General features: G+C 39.2%; 1 protein-coding gene across 1 annotated transcript in view; it reads right to left on the bottom strand.

Moving 5' to 3' along the window:
* The window catches only part of iws1 (interacts with SUPT6H, CTD assembly factor 1), a 62,925-nt gene that overhangs the window by 33,656 nt on the left and 15,290 nt on the right, over positions 1-13,979 (bottom strand). The window contains exons 2-5 of the mRNA XM_073040782.1: positions 9,989-10,104; positions 6,443-6,800; positions 4,288-4,347; positions 3,408-4,020 (exon numbers count right to left, since the gene is read on the bottom strand). Of these exons, the coding sequence (XP_072896883.1) occupies positions 3,408-4,020; positions 4,288-4,347; positions 6,443-6,800; positions 9,989-10,104 (1,147 nt within the window). The remainder of the gene's footprint in view (positions 1-3,407; positions 4,021-4,287; positions 4,348-6,442; positions 6,801-9,988; positions 10,105-13,979) is intronic.

Here is a 13,979-nt window from a genome sequence, read left to right as displayed (position 1 = left end):
AGCTCACCAATGTCTCTACTCTCAGAAGAGAGCTGGACTTTGCACATCCACATTCATATCATTCAACAAATGTGCAGTCGAGAGCATCTTAACAAACTGCATCATTGCTTGGTCAGAAAACTGCACTATGGCAGACAGGAAGGCTATACAATAGGTAGCCAAAACTCCCCAACGCATCGCTGGCACCAGCCTACCTTCCGTCAAGGACATATATATAGAAAGGTACCAGAAAAGAACCAGTATCAGTTTATGGACATACAACCAATCTAAGGAGAGTCACAGAGCCAAGAAAAGTACAGCACAGAAAGAGGCCATTTGCCTATCTAGTCTGCACCGAACCATTTAAACTGCCTGCATCCATCGACCTTCAGCAGGACCACAGCCCTCCATACCTATCCTAACTTCTCTTAAATGTTCAAATCAAACTCGCATACACCACTAGTGTTGGCAGCTCATTCTACACTCTCACAAACCTGAGTGAAGACGTTCCCCTTAAATTTATCATCTTTTACCCTTAACCCATGACCTCTAATTGTAATCATGCCCAACTTCAGTGGAAAAAGCCTTCTTGCATTTAACCTATCTATACCCCTCATAATTTTGTATACCTCTATCAAATCTCCCCTCAATCTTCTACATTCTAAGGAATAAATCCTAACATAGTCAATCTTTCCTTATAACTCAGGTCGTCCAGTCCCAGTAACATCCTTCTAAATTTCTCTGTACTTCTTCAATCTTGTTTACATTGTTTCTGAGGTAGGTGACCAAAATTGCACACAATACTCCAAATTAAGCCTCACGTGCCTTATACAACTTCAACATAACATCCCATTCCCTACACTCAGTGCTTTGATTTATGAAGGCCAATGTGCCAAAAGTTTTCTTTACAACCCTATTTACCTGTGACATCACTGTCAACGAATTAAGGACCTGCATTCCCAAATCCCTTTGTGTACAGCATTCCTCAGTGCCCTACCGTTTTCTGTGCAAGACTTACCCTGATTTGGCCTACCAAAGTCCAAAGTCTCGCCCTGGTCTGCATTAAATTCCATCTGCCATTTTTCAACCCATTTTTCCAGCTGGTCCAGATCCTGCTGCAAGCTCTGATAGTCTTCCTCGCTGTTCACTACACCTCTAATCTTGGTGACATCTACAAATTAGCAGATCCAGTTAACCATATTATCATCCAGATCATCGACATAGATGATAAAATCAATAGACCCAGCACCAATCTCCGTGGCATTCTCCTGGTCATAGGCCTCCAGTCAGAGAAGCAACCATCTCCTACCACTCTCCAGCTTCTCCTGTGAAGCCAATGTCTAATCCAATTTACTACCTCATCTTGAAAGCCGAGCGACTGAAACTTCTTAACCAACTTCCCATGTGGGTCTTTGTCAAATGCTTTGCTAAAGTCAATGTAGACAACATTCACTGCCTTGCCTTCACCAACTTTCCTAGTAACTTCCTTGAAAAACTCCTTAACATTGGTCAGACATGAAGCCATGTTGACCATCTCTAATCAGTCCATGTCTATCCATTTGGATATCAGATAAGGGACTCATATCCAGTCCCTTAGAATACCTTCCAATTAACTTTCTCAATACTGATATCAGGCTCACTGGCCTATAATCTCCTGGCTTATGTTTAGGGCCTTTCTTGAACAGCTGAGGGTAGCAACACTGGCTATTCTCCAACAACATTGGCTTACCTGTCGCTAAGATGATGTAACTATTTCTGCTAGGGCCGCTGCAATTTCTGCACTTGCCTCCCACAGAGTCCAAGGGAACAAATTGTCAGGCCCTGGGGATTTATCCACCCTAATTTGCCTAAAGTCAGTAAACATATGTATATACACTATCTTAGATAATTATATTGATTGTGTTTTTTAACTATCATTGTGTTCTTTATCTTTTGTGGTTTTTTGTGCTGCATCTGATCTGGAGTAACAATTATTTTGTTCTTCTTTACATCTGTATACAGGAAATGACATTAAACAACCTCGAGTACTACTTAAATGACAGCTTTTCACTGCTTCCATAAAGTAACGGTGGGTAATTTCATAAGATACAAGCCACTGCCGTGAGGTATTTAACATCAGGAAGTAGGCTCTTTAGCCCATCAAGTTCACAGCAAACATCCCAAATGTAGCAAGAGAATTCTGACCTTGACTTTATCAGGCGAAACCTTGCCTGCTTTTCTAAAGGCAGAATACAGCTATTTGTTTATACAATATTTTCAATGCAACACTTTTACTATACCAGCAAGTTAGAAACTAGGTGCACATGAGTCTTTACTTAATGGAATACTGAACAATTGTGAAGGTGTGAAGAGTTTGCCTTGTATGTGAAAGCTAAATGGATTACAGATTAAGAACTGGAAGAGGTTAAACATAACTGCACTCAAGTATCATGCACCCCAACTCATTTTTTGACCATAATGTAGACCACTTATGGCTACAATGCCAAATGATTAGCCAAAGAGCAAACAACACTTTAAAACATTACAACGGTGTTAACTGAAGTGATAAGGTACAGCAAATTAAAAACTTAAAAAGAAAAGGAAAAATAATGTGAGGTGTTGGAGAAGCAAGAGGGATAACCATCGAGGAACTTAAAAACTCGTTAGTCATTGTAAGTCTTGACATATTCCTCAGAGGAAGTTTCAACAGCTTTCTTGCAATAGAGTTATTTATCTTAGACCATACCACCAACAGAAAAAAAAACACAAATACAGGCCAACAGGCAATAAGAGGTCATTAAATAAGGAATGGGGTAAATACAAAAGAGATGCTGAAAAGACAGTTCTATTAGATCTCCTGTATAAATGATGACACTTCAGTCTCAGGATGAGAGAAATAAGCAGGCATAAGCAGCAAAGAGTACTTTGCAAATTCAATAAATGAGTTAAGAAAATACAGAACGAAGAATAATGTACATCTTTAACTTAACTGGTCGCAATTAAAGGGTTCACATCAAATTATAAAAGCATTAAAATTCAGTACTCAAAGCAGACAGTTTCAGATAATGATTTACCATGAGTTAGTGAATGCTTTTTCTCCCAATGAGTTAGTCAATAGACAGCAAGGAAACTGTTTATAACAAAATACCTCAAAGTATGATGTGTCTTTTTCTGCAATGACTGACTTATCCTGGTAGCATAAAGGATAACGTACTGTAACTTACTGTTACTCCTTGAGACTGTAGCCTGATGTTATATGGTACAGTTCAGAAGCTCTCAGCACTGGACTATATAGTACTGAGTGCTCTTCAAGGTTCAGTAATACACACTATAAAGAGTTATCAGCATTTATTAAAATCATTCCAAAACAATCTAGGATGGAGAATTGGGGAAATAATGCATTCACCGACAATACTCGCATCCTAGCTTTAAGAACACTTTTCACTTACTCATCCTCAGATTCACTGTCACTGCCAAACAGACCAGATTCAGCTTTCTGAGAGGGCTGCTTATTTTCCTCATCACTGTCAGATAAGATAGCCTTGGACTCTTTTCCTGGTGCAGCATCACTGTCGGAATCCTCACCAGCAGAAAGGATGCGTTTTTTCTTAGCACCTGTATCACTGTCTGAGTTGGAGTCCTCATCGTCTGAAACAATGCGCTTTTCCTTCGGAGCAGAATCGCTTTCTGAACCATCACCATCAGAGAAGACCCGCTTTTTCCTTACACCCACATTGCTATCAGAATCCTCAGCATCGGAAACAACCTGCTTTTTTACACGAGTGTTTGAGTCACTGTCCGAGTCATCATCAGAAGCTACATGCTTGGCCTTTGAAGTGTTAGCACTGCTGTCAGAATCATCGTCTGAAATGATCCTCTTTACTGGAGCAACTTCGGCTTCACTGTCTGACTCCTGGCTTCCTGAGACAGCCTGCTTTCTCTTTATGTCACCAGCTTCACTATCCAATTCCTCCCTATCAGAGTCATTGACAGTTTTCTTGGTGGGAGCAACGTCACTGTCCGAATCCTCACTGTCTGACATCAAGCGTGTTTTCTTTGCAGCTGTGGGGGGGGAGAAATATAGCATCTTATTTAGACTAGTCCTATTAACTGCAGCAAGTTGTTAACCATTTCAAAGACTTATCTGTTCTCTGGATGATAAGAAAGTACTTTGATGGGCTCACCACATAGCCTTCTCAAAAGATTATTCATCCTTAGATGTAGCTGTTACTATAGCGAGTGATGGAAGGTTCCACACATCATCATTTGATAAATGTTTATTTTAAATAATGCATATAAAAGCTGCCCTCATCCCTGTTGGATACTCACATTTATTCTCTACTTCTTTCTCATCCTCACTATCAGGAAGCACTGACTTCTTCCTTTTCACTGAAATAGAAAAGCAATACATTTAGACATGGAACTGGTTGGTATTCAGACCATCACTCTATCACATCATTCATAAAATCCACTTCCCCTTCTCCTTTCTGATACAAAATCCTTTAGTTAAATTTTCAAAGGTAATTAAATGGAACTGTTGGACAACAACTACATTCAAAGATTTGATCAACAGTAAGTTGAACTCAGTAAGGAAACTGGATACTGTTTGAAAAAAAATCTGTTGAGAATTGTTGGTCTTCAGCACAATTCTTTTGGACGGTGCGATGGCACAGTTAACAGACCTGCTGCCACTCAGCTCCAGAAATCACATTTAATCCTAACCTCTGGTGCTATCTTGTGGAATTTGCACCTCCTGTGTTAACCAGGTTTCTCCCCGAGTGGTTCCTTCCACATTTCAAACGTGGCCTGGTCGGCTGCTGCAATTACCCTTGGTATTGGAGGGCACTAAGAAAATTGGAGTGGTGATAATGACCATACAAGAGAGAATAGGTTACAGGGAAATAACTGAGGGAATGGAAGAGATAGATTTCTCGGAGAAATGGCATAGATGTGATGGACTTAGTGGCCTTCAATATCATAAGGAAATAGGAGGATCCTTGTCTGAACTTGCACATCAGTTACAGGTACAGCATAGGGATGCTGCCTTGTCAATATACAATTATGCTCACCAGAAAGAGGACGGAGAGAAGTAACGGATAGAAACAAAATGATATTGGAACCTACAACTTCACAGATCTCTGAATTGCCTATACACACTCTAATACCTATCAAAATGAGATTAAATATTTACTGCCTCAAGCAACAGTATATACAATAGATACATTATGTTTATGAATAGCTCAATAAAATAAATCACTAAATGTCAAGTGCATCTAAATTCTGCTTGCAGCCAAGCTTCAAAAGCATGTTTGATTTAATTTATGGACAGTGAATCAACTCAGTTCAAAGTAAACCTGCTTCTAGGCTGCAGCCCCTGACAGGACTTATTCGCCAATTATAAGAGGTATTAAGGAATTGGTTGGGCTTCACTCGTAGGTTTAACAGTACTGAGGGAGGCACTAGAAGGCAATGATATACATACAGCTTAAGAAAATTATGAGTCAATTAATCCCTTTAGTGTTTGGTGATGCTAATTGTGTTATCGTTAATATTGCTCATCTTTGCTGGTTTTGCAATGAAAGATCAAATGTACTTCCCCCCACCCCGACTTGGAACTTGATTATCTGGAAGCACGCCATACATCATTAATTCCCTCACCCAATCTCTTGGCGGATTTGGTTTGTTTTTCGAATAGCCGCCACAGGTTCTACTATGAATTTCACACCAGCTGTAGAAATTATACCATGCTCCAAACTAAACACGTGTAAAGCCACAACTGATCTGCTGACATTTGAAAATAGGGGCAATGTCAATGCTTCATCCAAGTGAGTCCTTGACAGATGGGCTCTCTGTACAAGAATAGAGCACATCACCATAGAGCCAATGTTATTCTCACTGAACATAATGAGATCTCCTACAAAAAAAAACCACTTGGTTTGACAATCAGCCTTTTTATTTCTCTCAAATGCAGACTCAGCAGGTCACACTTTACCTACCTTATATCCAGGGACAAGATAAAATATTCAAACATAAATCCTGAGACCATAAATCTATGCTAGCCTACTGTGTAATTCTGAAGTGCATAAATATTCAAGAATTATAGTTATTATCCATTTTAATTTAACTTATGATACTACAAGGGGCAAGTTAAGCATTAAGGACAGAAAAGACAAAATTCTGTTTTGAAAACATAAGCTAAGCTGAGAAATACTGGTACAACATATTGAAAGTAAAAATACAATCTACATAGATTCTATTTATGTGACTACTCTACTGAAACAGTATAACAAATTTAATAACAGAATATTAAATCATATCAGAACGACTTTAAATAACAGACTGCTGAACATATTACATAACCTCATCAAGATAGAATTTAGGATACCATGAAATGAAGGAGACATCCAGGCCTTAGGATGGTCTGTAGAAGGAAGAAAATATCTTCTCCATTTTCAGCAATAATTTAAACAACGGCATTAAGTACCTGTTTTTTTATTCTCCTCCTGCTCATCATCACTTTTGGAAGCCCTGAGAGGGCCAGGACTGTCATTATCACTAGCTCCTCTGCTCTCATGTTGTGCAGGTGACATTCGTCCATCCTTTTCGCTGTCTGTGTCATTCAGTCGATCGTGGCTCCCTTCATGCTCTCCTCCACTTCCTTCATTTGTGAAGTGATTCTCTTTATCGCTACCTGCTTCATCATCTGATTGTTCAATATTGCAAACACTTTTGTTCTTTTCATTCTCAGAATCAGAGCTAACATTATTTTCCCCTCTGCTTTCTGGATGGCCTGGACCATCACTGTCTTCTGCATCACTCTGATCTTCCTTGTGACTTTCGTCCTGAAACAAAAGCAAAATCAAAACTTGCAATAATTGGGGTTTTAAAAAAGATCTATTAACATAATTAACATATGCTATTCCAGAGAATGAGAAAACAAAAAGAATGGGAGGGTGGAGAAGAGAAATCAGAGGGAACATTATGAAGAGCAATATCAAATCTTTGCTAAAACAATGAATTAGTTAAGACTTGTAAATGTAGAAACAGAGGTGTCTGGCCAAGGAGCTTCAGAGATTAATATGCTGCAGTCACTGGTGAGACAAGAAGATAAGGTGGAAATGTCCAAAGAACATTGCTGGAGGACAAGATAAAAGGCTGGAAAAGATTGAAGGCATAACGAGGGTGAACACTAAAATAAAAACGAGAGTTGGGCCATTCAGTTTTGTAAGCCTACACTCTCACAAGAGCCTGGCTAATCATCCACTTGCTCACTTTCCTGCTCAATACCTAGATCTCCCTAACACGCAAAAATGAGTGGTCTTAAATATACCCAACAAATTAATATCTATTGCCCAGTTATAGAAAATGCAAAAAATCTTAATCTTCCACAAAAGAAATTAGTATTAACAAGTTTACACCTTGTCCTTTAACTCCATACATCCCATTTCTAGACTCTCCACCAAGATGAAAATCTCTCAGAATCTAATTTACAAATCATTTACAACACATTGTATATTTGAATATAATCACTCATTCCCCTTAAACAAATAAACCTAAACATTCCTTTTTTCATTTTTAGAATCTTTTTATTAACATATAATCTTCTACAACTATAGAATAATACAAAACTTCAACAAATTAATATATATACAATAGAGCTAAAAAAACTAATCGTAATATATAAAAATGAAAAAAAAATATATATAGAAAAAAGGAAAAAAAAAAGAACCCCATCTAACTAAGAAAAAAAAACCCCATTAACTACAAAAAAAACCCCATTAGGAATCAATCCCCGGAAGCAATGCGTTTAACCATCATCTAGATATATATTTTAAAAAGTCATCAACTGCCAATTCACATTTTTAAAAAAAGATAATAAAATTGAACCGAAACAATATAGAATAATTCAAATTAACTGGTAATATTTGGCAAAAGAACCCCATCTTCTCTCAAAATCAAATCGAGGTTCAAAAGTTCTACTTCTAATTTTTTCCAAGCTGAGACATAACATTACTTGAGAAACCCATTCAATTAATGTCGGGGAAGAGATATCTTTCTATTTTAATAAAATAGCCCTTCTTGCCAACAATGTAACAAATGCAATTACATGTTGATCTGAAGATGAAATACCCTGAATATGATGCGGAACTATTCCAAATAGAACAGTTAGTCTATTAGGTTGTAAATTAATTTTCAAAGCTTTAGAGATTGTAGAAAATAAAGATTTCCAAAACAGTTTTAATGAAGAACATGACCAGAACAACTGTAGCTACTTCAGTTTTACATCTATCACAGTAACTATCTACACTAGGAAATATTTTAGATAGTCTCTCCTTTGTTAAATAAGAACAATGGACAATTTTAAATTGAATTAAACAGTGATTGGCACATATAGAAGAAGAATTTACGTTTTTCAAAATTCGAACCCAATCTTCATTCACAAAGGTCATATTAAGTTCTCTCTCCCAATCTTGTTTAATCTTTAGTGATAGGTTCTCTTTTGTAACAAAATAAATTCTGCTAATGGATCCTTTCACTAAGGGATTCAATTTCAGAATGGTATCCAACAAATCAGATTCTTGTAAATATGGAAACTTAGGTAAATATTATTGTAAAAAATTTCTAACCTGAAAATATTGCAAAAAATGTGTATGAGCGAGAGTATTTCTTAACTCTTCAAAAGTCATCAATTGACCATCACAAAATAAATCTGTAAAAAAAAGGATCCCTTTATTTTTCCATATGAGAAAAATAGGGTAGATTATTGAAGGTTTAATTGAAAAGTTTCGATATAAAAAACTAGACAACTTAAATTGTTTAAAATTTTAAAAATTACGAAACTGAATCCAAATGCATGCATAAAATATGTCATACATCTTGGGTCTGACTTAAAAAAAAAAAAATCAGGCAGACATGTCCATTTATGTAATGTTATAATGACCCCGCATAGCGCGGATTTACATAGTGCTCCACCTCCACGGAATGCACCTTCAGCGTCAAGAGGGACCAAAGTATATTAGTTATTGGAAACAGGGTTGAGCATGTTTGATCCACACAGTACAGCAGGTAATGCCTTTATCAGCAGCAAAATTTTCCTTCTCTAAATATACATGTTCCATGCTTAAAGCTTTAGTAACCAAATAAGCTGTAAAAACATATGTCAAGAACCAAAGCATATGTTGTCCAAATTCAAAACAGAGTGCTTCACAGAACAAAACATTCCAAAGGAATACTCAGAGGACTAATCTGACAAAAAATAAATGCAGATCCAGAAAAAAATTTATTAGGAAACACTTCCTTCATTTGTATATGTCGCATTCAATACTTTCAATATGGCTTCCTCTACATTGGCGAGATAAGGCACAGACAAAGTGACGGTAATGATATGTGGGTTTTTGTCAAGTGCTTTGGTCCCTCCTCCCCTCCCTCTGCACAGTACAAAGATGTACCAGATAGGTCATAGTAAATTTTCCCATGGTTATGTCGGGGTTAAGTCAGGGGTTGCTGGGCACCAATAAATAAATAAATAAAGCATGCCTGAAACTCACTAACCCCAACCTAATTATTTCACTATGATCTTACTTAATGGCGAACAGGTTTGAGTGGTTGTGTAGTCTATTCATGCTTCTAATTCGTGCATTTGTATGTTCAAGAGCAACTGTGAGGATAACAGTATCTCAGAGAGAGGCCATCTACCAACGATTTTCTTCAGGCCTTTCCCACTTCCACCCACCTCCTCCCAGCTTCTTACATTATTCCCACTCTCCCCCTCCCCCACCTGTCTATCAAGACCATCTCACCTGGACCTACTAGCTCTTGCATCACCCCTCCCCCCACCTTTTTACATAGGCCATCTTCCTTCTTTCTTTTCAGTCCCGATGAAGCGTCTTGACCCAAAATGTCAACTGTTCATTTCTTTCTATTCATGGTGTCAGAGCTCCCGAACTCCTCCAGCCTCCCGTGTTGCTCGACATGATGACAATGCTGGAGCAGAGTGTGTGTGATAGGATCAAGATGGCGAGTCTCTCACCTCAGTATGATGACCTACACTGCTGCCTTCAGATGCTGCACAGTGTTCAGTTGAGTCTTCCTGATCATCTGAGCCTGAATTATGTTCATCCTGTACTGGCGTTGCTCCACCATCATCTATTGAAAGTAAAACAACAGTTACTACCACTGTAGCACACTACCTCTGAACTCCACAATAGCCAAAAATACTGCATTGGTTGTATAGCTATTCTGGGATGACCTTAACTACAAGTTCCATTCTTTCCTGTGATCTATTGAACACGTGAAGGGCGAACCAATACTCAATGAACATAATGTGCCAACTGCCTGTCGGATCTGATGATTTTCGATCCGCAGTTGTTTTGGGAGTCCAAGAATGAGTTGAAAACTTGCTGCTTTATGATTGTTTATTTAAAGTTTAAACAAAGAAATAGACCCAGTGCACAAGAAACTTAAAAGAACCAAGGATAAAGACAAAGACAAGAACAAATATTGCAATTTTTGCAGAGACTGATACATGTATACTGAGATAAGGCCACACTCCTGAGGTAAACAAATGACAACTAAAAGACACACAATAGCACGCTCAAGACATAACTAATAAGGAAAGATGATAAACAGTTACGTAACTGTTATATCACTCTACCACCTGTAGGTGGAATCTAACACAATATATTGTGAAAAATACAAGTTAAAATGCAAATTATATGTTAGTAAAACTACAATTTCAATCTTGCTAAAAACATAGTAATTCAACTAATGCTTTATGAAAAACATTAAAAAACCAACTGATTCCAAAATGCCTTATGATTGCACTATGGCCATAAAATTGCAAAACAAACAAGAAAAGTTTCTGCACTTTACATAATATCATGCTATCATTTATGTGGACAGATAGGGATTTAATGAGCATTGATAATTGTCTGACCTTTGTTGGCAAGGCTAAGATTTAGTGAGAAAAAGCAAGCATCCTCCATTGTGAGAGTATTCCAATGCTGTTTGGCAATAAGTTTCACCCAAGATTTTGTCAAAGAATTATAGAATAATAGAAAAGTACAGCACAGGAACAGGCCATTCAGCCCTCAATGTTGCGCCAAACTGGATAAAAAGCAAATCAAACGTCACCTTCACTGCATGCCCTTGGGTATTAGACATATCAACCCTGGGGAACAGATACTGTCTGTTCACTTTATCTATGCCTCACATAATCTTATAAACCTCTAACAGATTTCCTCTCAGCCTCTGACGCTCCAAAGAAAACAGCCCAAGTTTATCCAGCCTCTCATGATAGCACATGCCCTCTAAACCAGGCAGCATCCTGGTAAACCTCTTCTGCACCCTCACAAAGCTTCAACATCCTTCCTACAAGTGCTCTAACCAAAATTTCATAAGGTTGCAACAAAATTTCTGACTTTTGAACTCAATACCTCAACTAATAAAAGTAAGCATTCCATTAGTTTAACTACCTTATCGAATTGCACGGCCACTTTCAAGGAGCTATGAACATGGATCTTGGATCTCTCTACTCAGCAACACTGTTAAGGCCCCTGCCCTAACAGTGTACTGTCTCTTTGCATTGCAACACCTCACTTTTACTGTGCTGTATTCTTTGCCAGGCTTCTACACTATCCACAACTCCACCAATCTTGGTATCATCTGCAAATTTACCAACCTATCCATCCACATTTTTATCCAGGTCATTTATATACATTAAAATCCTGGGAAACAGATACACTCTGTCCACTCTTATCTATACCCCTCATAATCTTATAAACCTCCTTCAGGTCCCAGTGCAGAACTCCACTAATTTTAGACCAAGTCTCCTCAACCACTATCCTCTCTCTTCTATGTACAAGAGAGCTCTGAATACAAACAGCCAATTCACCGTGAATCACAAGCATCTTAATTTTCTGGATTAGCCTCCATGAGGGACTTTATAAACTCCTAACTAAAATCCATGTAGCTAACATCCACTGCCCTACCCTCATCAATCTCTCTCCTCACCTGGTCAAATAAAACTGAATCAAGTTGGTAAGACACAACTTACCACACACAAAGCTCTACTGGCTCTCCATGGGTTTCCAAACACTCATATATCCCATTGCAGCAACTTCCCGTCAACTGATGCAAGACTCACTGGTCTATAGTTCCCAGGACTTTCCCTTATCCCCTTTTCAAATAGAGGTAAAACATTAGCTACTTGCCAGTTCTCCAGGAGCTTGACCGTGGCTGGAAAGGACACAAAGATACTGGTCGAGGGCCCTGCAATCTCGTCTCTTGTCTCCTTCAATAACCTGGGTTAAATACCATCAGGCTCTGAGGACTTATCCATCTTAATACTCCCTAGGAGGCCCAATGCTTCCTCCTCGACCTCTAAATGCCCTAACCTCTTTATACACTCAGTAATGATCTGATCTCCTGGTCCTCCATATCCTTTTCCTCGGCAAAGTACTCACTAAGTACCTCACTTACATTCCTTGAATGGTACCACCCTCTCCCTAGTTATCCTTTTACTCTTCATGTATAGAATGACTTGGAATTCACCTAAATCTTACTTACCAAGGACTTTTCAAGGCCCCTGCTGGCTTTCCTAATTCCCTTCCCTAGTTCTTTTCTAGCTTGTTTATAATCCTCATGTGCTTTGTTTGATTCTGGCTTCTGAACCTTTATGTACTTTTCCTTTTCCTTCTTGACTAAATTCATCACCTCTCTGAACATCCAAAGTTCTGATATCTTTCCATCCCTATCCTTTCTTCAAGCCAGAAGTCCAGGGAGACCCAGAGTCTCCCAGGGAACAACAGCTGCGTGAAGTGCATCCAGGTGCAAGACCTTCGGCTTGTATGGGGGAATGAGGAGCTCGTTGATCAGGGCTATAGGGAAGTAGTCATCCCAAAGTTACAGGAGACAGGTAGCTGGGTGACTGCCAGGATAAGGAATGGAGACTAGGTTACTGGCACTGAGCATGGGTCTGCAGTGAAGAAGGGAAAGAGGGAGAAGAGGGGAGCTGTAGCGATGGGGGACTTAATAGCCAGAGGAACAGACAGGAGATTCTGTGGACGTGAACAGGACATCCGGATGGTATTTTGCCTCCCATGTGCCGGAGTCAGGGACGCACGCATCAGATCTTGTCTACAGCATTTTGGAGGAGAAGAGAGAGCAGCCAGATGTCTCGGTACATATTGGTACCAGTGACATAGGAAGGAAAAGCAAAGAGGTCCTGAAGAAAGAATTTAGAGAGCTAGGCAGAAAGATGATAAATGGGGCCTCCAGGATAGTAATTTATGGATTGCTACCTGTGTCATGCACCAGTGAGGCTAGAAACAGGATGATTTGGCAGATAAATGTGTGGCTGAGGAGCTGGTGCAGGGGACAGGGCTTCAGGTTCTTGGATTATTGGGATCTTTTCTGGGGGACACATCACCTGTACAAAAGGGACAGGTTACACCTGAACCCAAGAGGGACCAAAATTCTTGCAGGCAGTTTGTTAGAGCTGTTGGAGAGGAGTTAAACTAATCTGGTGGGGGATGGGAACCAGAGTGAAGGGACTCAGGTTAGGATGTACGGTAAAAAAGCAAAGATAGCGTGCAGTCAGACAGTCAGGAAGGGCAGCAGATAACAGGACAAAATTGCAGCCAACAGGTTGAGTATCAATGCATTTGGGATGCAGAATCAAAAATAGTCGCAAATACAGTAGAAACATAGAAAACCTGCGGCACAATACAGGCCCTTCAGCGCACAAAGCTGTGCCGAACATGTCCTTACCCTAGAACTACTCAGGCTTACCCATAGCCCTCTATTTTTCTAAGCTCCATGTACCTATCCAGAGGTCTCTTAAAAGACCCTATCGTATCTGCCTCTACCGCCGCCACCGGCAGCCCATTCCACGCACTCACCCTCTCTGCGTAAAACACTTACCCCGACATCTCCTCTGTACCTACTTCCAAGTACCTTAAAACTATGCCCTCTCGTGCTAGCCATTTCAGCCCTGGGAAAAAGCCTCTGATTATCCACAA

This window comes from Hemitrygon akajei, chromosome 3, assembly GCF_048418815.1.
Source record: "Hemitrygon akajei chromosome 3, sHemAka1.3, whole genome shotgun sequence".
NCBI classification, from domain to species: Eukaryota; Metazoa; Chordata; class Chondrichthyes; order Myliobatiformes; family Dasyatidae; genus Hemitrygon; species Hemitrygon akajei.
The sequence above is the reverse complement of the archived record's forward strand: the minus strand, read 5'-3'. Positions and strand labels throughout refer to the sequence as shown.